This window comes from Meles meles, chromosome 6, assembly GCF_922984935.1.
Source record: "Meles meles chromosome 6, mMelMel3.1 paternal haplotype, whole genome shotgun sequence".
NCBI lineage: Eukaryota > Metazoa > Chordata > Mammalia > Carnivora > Mustelidae > Meles > Meles meles.
The window spans coordinates 88,776,047-88,784,423 of NC_060071.1; the positions used below are offsets into that span (position 1 = coordinate 88,776,047).

The 8,377-nt window shown below is 40.1% G+C and overlaps 1 protein-coding gene across 1 annotated transcript in view; it reads left to right on the plus strand.

Moving 5' to 3' along the window:
- Positions 1 to 7,004, plus strand: part of LOC123944480 (protein only RNase P catalytic subunit) — a 135,585-nt gene extending 128,581 nt beyond the window's left edge. Inside the window, exons 6-8 of the mRNA XM_046009612.1 lie at positions 1,822 to 1,970; positions 5,010 to 5,205; positions 6,724 to 7,004. Of these exons, the coding sequence (XP_045865568.1) occupies positions 1,822 to 1,970; positions 5,010 to 5,205; positions 6,724 to 6,855 (477 nt within the window). The 3' untranslated portion in view covers positions 6,856 to 7,004. The remainder of the gene's footprint in view (positions 1 to 1,821; positions 1,971 to 5,009; positions 5,206 to 6,723) is intronic.
- The last annotated feature ends 1,373 nt before the right edge of the window (positions 7,005 to 8,377 follow it).

Below are 8,377 nucleotides of genomic sequence, written 5' to 3' on the forward strand. Positions count from 1 at the left end.
TGAGCAGAGACAGAGGGGGAACCAGATTTCCCGCTAAGCAGGGAGCCTGATGTAGGGCTCCATCCTAGGACCCCCGGGATCATGACCTGAACCGAAGGCAGACTCTTACCCAACTGAGTCACCCAGGTGCCCCAGGGACCAGGTCTTTCAAAATTTCGTAGGCTGAGATACCTACCATGTGCCTTATACATAGAGAGACCTGGGAAACAACTGTTGAATGAACACAGAAGCCACTATTCCTACCTTTGAAGGAAAGAATTCTGTATTACTGGTTATAAAGCTTTGGTTTTAGAGGACTTACACTGGTCTTGGTATACTTTTCTGCTTAATATTAGCACACATTCATTGGGCAAGTTGTGTCCACTCTGTCTTAATTCTAGAACTAATAATTAGGGATAAGAAAACCAACTGCAGTTTCCTAAAATAATAAGATTAATAATGGAGTAGGATAGATCATATAAATCCAAAGCATCAAACAGTAGTATTAAAAATTCAACCCTAACTAAATTCATTCTTAGACTGTTAGAGAGTCTACACAGATATTATATATAATTTGTGCTAAAGCAATATTTGACAACTGACCAAATAAATGAATGAAGTTTTATTGATTAAAGAATTTTAAATAATATCCTAAAAAGTTTGAGAAGAAGTTAAGAGTTAACTTCTTAACTTCTTAAGAGTTAAGAGAAGCTGGATTAAAATCAATGCTTTTTTAGGGATGCCTGGGTGGCTTAGTCAGTTAATCGTCTGCCTTCAGCTCAGGTCATGTTCCCCAAGTCTGAGGATAGAGCCCCACATCAGATGTGCTTCTTCTCCCTTTCCCTTTGCCGCTACTCCTGCTTGACAGAGAGACAGATCTTTCTGTCAAATAAGTAAATAAAATCCTTTAATAATAATAATAATAATAATAAAATCAGTGCCTTTTCTAACCAAGACTCAAGAATATTAATGATTTCTTCAGTGACTTTCAATTCCTGATTTTCATAGGCTCAGCAACTGTTATAAAGAACTTCTATATTTCTGATACAATATTAGTAACATAATTTTTCATTAACTTTTATTTTACTTAGTAATAGCCATTTATAGCTTAGTTTAGTAAGTTGTAAATAAAAGTAATCTATGGACTTCTTATGAAAGATTGAATGTAAGCAAGCTTACCAAGCTACTAGATTTGCTAAAAATCCAGACTTTTGAGAGGCAGTCATGCACACACAAGATGGGTGGGAAGTAGAGAAAATGGGAGTAAATTCACTGAAAAGGAGCTAGAGAATAGAAATTGACCAATCTTTGAGTGGAAAAAAAGGATTTCAGTGAAAGGTAACAGTCTCACCAGAATCATGACATAGAAAAGTTGGCTGAAAAGACACTATCTAGTCCAGGCATATACAAACTGTTAAAAAAGAAAAAAAAAAAGAGAGAGAGAGAACCCTTTATTCAAGTGGAAACTTATGCAGATTATGATATATAAATATACAAAAGCTGAGATGTTTTGGTTGAAACAGGGTGGGGACTAAAACGCATCCTCCTTGAACCTCTATCTGTCTATCCCAGTGGACTCTTTGGAACACACTTGAAAAACAACTCATCCTGTCTCTGCTTAGGAATGCCCCCTAGACCCAGTGAAATGTAGCTTGACTAATAGGCAGGTGGTAGACATTTATTTGTAATAAGAAAATCTTTCTTCAGGCTTACAAAGATGGAAAATTATTTTAAGGAACATTTTTTCACCCCTTACCAGAGAGTGTTTTACCATTGAGACTAGCAGCTGGAGGATCTACTCCACTTTGAGAGTCTTCCCTTGACTGGCTTTGTGTTTTCTAGCTCTTGGATGTGGTCTCCCAACTAGCTAAGCAGAATCTGCAGCTGCTGGTCCTGGGCCGAAAGCACATGCTAACACAGCACTCCAGGTGGAGAAAGGATGAGATGAAGAAGGTGCAGAAGCAAGCCAGCTGCTTCTTTGCCGACAACATGTAAGTACTGAAGGTACTAGTTGAATTACCCTAGGCCCAAGTCATCTGCTTGGTAGTTACCTATTTTCGCCATTTTTAAAGTCCATGCGTATGAATCCGAAAAAAGATTTGAGGCAGCTTACAAAAATACACTTCCTACAGCAAGATAAATTTAAATAGATGAGGAAATCAGGATAAAGGAGAGCTAGGAGGAAGATAAAGTCAGAAGTAAGAGGAGTACACAGAATGCGTGCCGTAAGGTCCTACATAGATCATTCAAGAAATATTTTATATAAATGAGCACCTTCATTGTTCTTGGAAAACAGCAGTTGTTCACGAGTCCCCGCCCCTTCTTGGGACTTAACATAAACAGGTAAACAAATAAAAAGGTATTGTAATTCCAGGCAGTGATCAATGCTAAGAAGACAGTAAAGCAGAGTAAATAGGTAAGAAAGGATGAGGTAGGGGGTGGGTCAGAGGTAGTGGATGGGGTGGTCAACAATAGCCTTTGGGAGAGGACAGATACAAAGAGAGGGAGTCATTTGAGAAAATAGGAGGGTGGATGGAAGAACATACCAAGCAGAGGGAACAGCCGGTGTTCAAAAAGCCAGGGAGCCAGGAGTGTGTTTGGCATGTTGGAAGACAGCAAACAGACCAGTGCAGATGAGCTATAAAACAGCGAGAAGAAAAGTGGTAGGTTCCAAGGACAGGGAAAAGGCAGGGACCACAGTACAGAAGACCTTGTGGGCTCTAGTAGGCAAGCAGAGAACGTGGATTTTATTCTAACTATAAAGGGAATGCTGCCATGAGCAACAGTGTCTCAGGAAGCCAAAGGAACATGTTAAACAAGGTCAGTGACAAAATGGTACAGTGTCCATAAAGAAGAAAGCATCAACTCCAGAGGGGCACAGATCCTCAACAGTACATGTAAAGTTTTAAAATGCACATAGTTTGGGGGCTCCTGGGTGGCTCAGTGGGTTAAAGCCTCTGCCTTTGGCTCAGGTCATGATCCCAGGGTCCTGGGATCGAGCCCTGCATCGGGCTCTCTGCTCAGTAGGGAGCCTGCTTCCCTGTCTCTCTCTGCCTGCCTCTCTGCCTACTTATGATCTCTCTCTCTCTGTGTCAAATAAATAAATAAAATCTTAAAAAAAAATAAAATGCACATAGTTTTACATCTGATTTATGTGGTGACAAAAGTTTATTTCCAACCTTGCATGGATAATGTGTGTCCCTCAGCTGATCTAGGTTTCATTATGCTGAATGTGATAGCTTCAGGATTTGTCAGTATTCCCCAAATTCTTTGTTCCTAAAAGGGTAAAATGGCTCCCAGTACATGGAGCAGGAGGCTAAGCCCTTATTCAGATCCCAAACCCATCCCTTTTCTCTTTAGCTAAGTCCTTTTCCGTACCCACGGAAAGGGTTGCTTCTCTGTCTCCAAGAGCAGAAGACAACAATAACGCCCTTCACCCCCTCGCTTTAGGCAACAGTGGAGGAGCACAGGCTTTAATTGGTCTGCCCAGATTCAGAGCGTGGCCCTGCCACCTCCCATAAGGGAATGTGATTCCCATCTCTGGGTCTTCTCCATATGTAACCCCTACAGGGTTATCGTGAAGATTAAATGAGAGAATACCTGTAAATAATACATATAAAACTGTGGCAGGGCACCAAGTACATGAATCATATTTGTAGTGCTGTTATCATCACTATTCTTTTTCTTAGATGGAGGAATTGGATAAATGCAGTGGTAAAACCAAGAAGCTTGATGGAAATTGGTCTCATGCCTGGCTTGGGACTTGTATTTATTGTGTCCTTTCAAGTGACTTTCTATGGTTTGGATTTGAATATTTAAGTTTTTAACCTTAATTCTGTTTTCCACTAACATGCCAAAGAAGTCTTTTCAGACATATACCCCAGAGAACAGTATAGTGAATCCCCATGTAACTGTCTCCCAGCTCCAACGATTACCATTATTTTTTTCATCTCGTCCCATATAACCCCCCTGCATTTTTTTCTTTTTTTCTCTTCCTCTCTCTTTTTCCTAGAGATTTTTAAGGCAGACAGATTCCAGTCATTTATCATTTCATTTGAAATAGTTTGTTATAAAATAAACCTCAAATGTTCCCACTTTGGGTCATTTGGATCAAGGCATAAGACCTAGCCCATGCCGCAGTCCAAGTCTCCTGAGCCAAGGCGGCCCCTTCTGTTCTCACAGCGTACCTCCTCCAGTGCTAAGTGCTGAACTGGAGGGTCCGTTGGAGATTCTGAGTCACTGGCTCTTCTCAAAGTAGGAGATGCCTTTGGGTGTGGATCTGGGTGACTTCCCAGAAGCTGCTTTGAGAAACCAGTTTTAACTTTGAGGCAGCCCATTATTTTTGGTAGCTTTGCTGCAAGGAAGTGTCATCCTGCCCTATTAATATTATGAACATTTTTCGCATTTGAGTGAGGAAAGGGAAAGGAAATAAGGGCATGCTCTGTGGTGGCTAAGACAAATGGGCACAACACCCGGGGCACCCAGAGAACAAAGTTTTGAATGTGAAGAGAGAATTATTGTTAGAATTTCCCATTTTAGTGGAAGAACCCAATTGAGCCAAGTTGAGCATTTGCATTCCCTTCCCCTTAGCTTTCCATTTTTTGTTCTAGATAGTGCTTTCTACTAACAAAAGACTTGGAGGTGGTTGGTTTATAAGCATCACTGGGATCATGTCACTTAAGAACAAGAGCACTGGGATGCCTGGGTGGCTTAATGGGTTAAGCATCTGCCTTCAGCTCAGATCATGATCCCAGGGTCCTGGGCTCCTTCTTTGCAGGGGGTAAGGGGTGTTTCCTGCTCATCAGGGAGTTTGCTTGTCCCTCTCCCTCTGCCACCATCCAGCTTGTGCACTCACTTTCTGTCTCTCATATAAATAACTAAATAAGATCTAAAAAAAAAAAAGAGAGAGAGAGAGAATGCAGAACACCTCTGAGGAAAGCAGAATAAGAAGTAAAAATCATGGTTAAAAATGGTATCCTCTGCCTCCCTGGGGTTGTGCTTGATTGTCTTCTTTCTCCTGCGTGGCTCAGCTCAGAGGATGATCCATTCCTTCTGTATGCCACACTGCACTCGGGGAACCACTGCAAGTTCATCACAAAAGATCTGATGCGGGACCACAAGGCCTGTCTGCGTGATGCCAAGACCCAGCACCTCTTCTTCAAGTGGCAGCGGGGACATCAGCTAGCAATTATTAATAGGCTTACAAGATCAAAAATAACCTTTCAGGTATGTTATCTATTCTCCATATAATGTAAACAGAGGGTGGTATAGTCAAAGAATGTTGCGACTCATTGGAGGTTTTAATTGCTTGATTTTTCTCAGCTGTAGGTTGGTACTTGGAATTAGCCAGTTCCTGGAAACAGAAAGTCGGCCAGGGCAAAAGTTTTCATAGACCAGCCCCACATTAATTGACATAGTGAAAACATCTGCAGTGTCATCAGTTGTGACTTCAATTATGTCACTGATTATAACTTTTTTATTTTCATACATGTTTTTTATTTTCCTGATATTTGCAGTAGCTGAACCTTCCTCATCCTTTATGCTTCATCATATTTCTGCTAAGCAACTCCTTTTTCCTGTTAATCCACTTCTGCAGCATGGTCTCAGCTGAGTTCTCCTTTGATTCTAGTTTAGATTTCTGCAAATTTAAGGAATGTCTCTGGGTGAAAGTGAAGGGAGAAAATCCAAAGGCGAGTTATTATAGAAAAATACACTAGTGAATGATAAATGTGGTCCAGTGGTCAAAAAACATACAAAACAAAAGATCTATACAAATAATCAAGACTATGGGAAATGATATAGGATGACTGGCTTGGTTTTCTCAACAACAAAAAAATTACAAGAATAAAGATGAAAAGTAAAGCTCTATTTAAAATTAAGAGATAATTCAGTTACAATGTAATAACCTAATTTCAACTGTTGTTCAAAAATCAACTGTAGGGGGCGCCTGGGTGGCTCAGTGGGTTAAGCCTCTGCCTTTGGGTCAGGTCATGATCTCAGGGTCCTGGGATCGAGCTCCGCATTGGGCTCTCTGCTCAGTGAGGAGCCTGCTTCTCTCTCTCTCTCTCTGTCTCTCTCTGCCTGCCTCTCTGCCTACTTGTGATCTCTGTTCTGTCAAATAAATAAAATCTAAAAAAAAAAAAAAAAAATCAACTGTAAAATATATGTATGCACATGTAATAATTGGGGAAATGTGACTAGTAGATATCTGATGAAAAGGAATTAACTCTTAAGTATAATAATAATATTGAACTTATATTTATAAAATGGATCTTATCTTTTAAAGTTACATATTGACTATTACAGAAGAAGTGATACAATATCAGATTTGCTTCACAGTAATCTTTGGGCGTGGTATGGATGAAATAAATTTAGCCATGTGTTGATAATGGTTGAAGCTGGGTGGTACCTGGGAGTTCATTATACCATTTCTCTACTTTTGAGTATATGAAATTTTTCTCTCACATGGAAAACTGATAAAGGCAAGCAAAGGGATACTATCACCTATAAATGTAATAATACTCCTACAGAGACTCTTTAACCTCAAAAATGAACCCACCGCCAAAAAAGGAACCCCTAATACTAGGGTTCATCTTCATAGAACTAGTTGCTCTTTGAAAATCCATTGTTAAGTAAGAGATAATAATCCTAAAGCAAACGAGAAGTTGTCAGAAAAGAAAGGGAAATGTCCAGGTAACCCCTCAGTGTTGTTCTCAATGTTTGGTTCCCTTTTAAATTCAACAGCATATCCCCAGTTATAATACAGTGGTGCAAACAACTGGAGACTCATGGCACATACCATATGATGAAGACACGGTGGAAAGATACTCCTATGAAGTGCCAACCAAATGGCTTTGCCTTCACCGAAAGACATAAAGACTCTACCCCATGCTGAACTCGTGTGTGGGTTGGCATCAGAGCTCTTTGGTCGATGCTTCAGTCGAGCAGTATTCCTGTGTGAGCCACTTGGTCCTGTTTGGTCTGGTTGCTTTGCATGTCAACAAATTCACTTTTTTTGGATTAAATAAAATATAATATCTTTTCATAACCAGTTGCATTTGTTTTTGGAGACTTAATCCATACTTGGGGAACTCAAGGCAGAATGAAGCCTACATTTCTCCTGGTGGGCCAGCTACCCCACTTAACCTGGGCAACAAGTGCTTCCTATATCCATTTGCTGCTCCTGATCTCACCTTCCAGGTCCCCCAACAGCAGAATCGATGCATCGAGGCCTAGGCTGCTCACGTTGTTTCTAAACCCCTTCTCCCATTTCTGATATTATCTCATCCTGTACAGATTTTCTCCTAGTAACACTGAATCACTTAATATTCTCTGTGATAAACTGGCCAAGATATCAGAAGCTTATTGGCAACTTTTACTTACCACCCAATGATTTGGGTTGGAGGAAAAGGAGCAGTTCGTTCTCTTTAGCCTCTGGTCATTTGCTCTTCATTCTATAATGCCTTTTTCAGATTAGTTCAATGTTTTATGAACACTATTAATTCCATCGCTCAGTATATGAGAGATTTTTAAAGGATGCAGATTTTTTTTTCATTTAATCAAGTTTGACTTAGTTTAACAAGTCATAACTTTTCATATTTGCCTCTGTTTTACCTACTTGCCAGCCAGCTTATACCTCACTGAACCTTGATTTTAACTGGAAATATTCATGTCCCAATACTTTGTGTTCTTTACTCAGTCATACCTACTTATGTATGGTTTAATATTCAGGAATAGGCCAAACCAATCTATGGTGATAAAAATCACAATAGTAGTTTCCTGAGGCAAGGGCACAAGAGAACTTTCTGGAGGGTGATAGAAAGTTCTATATATTGATCGGGATGATGCTAAATTAAGTGTATGTGTATATTAGTCAAAATTTATCACACTAAATACTTAAAGTGGATGCATTTACATCAATATATCAAAAAATGTTAACATTAAAAAGATAATTATTTAGGGATGCCTGGGTGGCTCAGTCGGTTGAGCTTCTGGCTCTTGATTTTGGTTCAGCTCATGATCTCCTGGGTCATGGGACTGAGCCCTGTGTATGACTCCTCACTCAGCAGGGAGTCTGCTTGAAGATTCTGCCTCTCCTCCCTACTTGCTTGCACATACTCTCTCTCTTTAGAGCTCTATAAGTAGATAAAAATTTTTTTTAAGATTTTATTTGAGAGAGAGAGTGTGATAGAGCAGAAGCAGGGGAAGCAGCAGAGGGAGAGGGAGAAGAAGACTCCTCCCTGAGCAGGGAGTCTGATGTAGGGCTCGATCCCAGGACCCTGGGAACAATGACCTGAGCTGAAGGCAGACAGACAGTTAACTGACTGACTCACCCAGGTGCCCTAATAGATGAATCTTTTTAAAAAAATAATTATTTACATGAAATAAACAAGTAAAC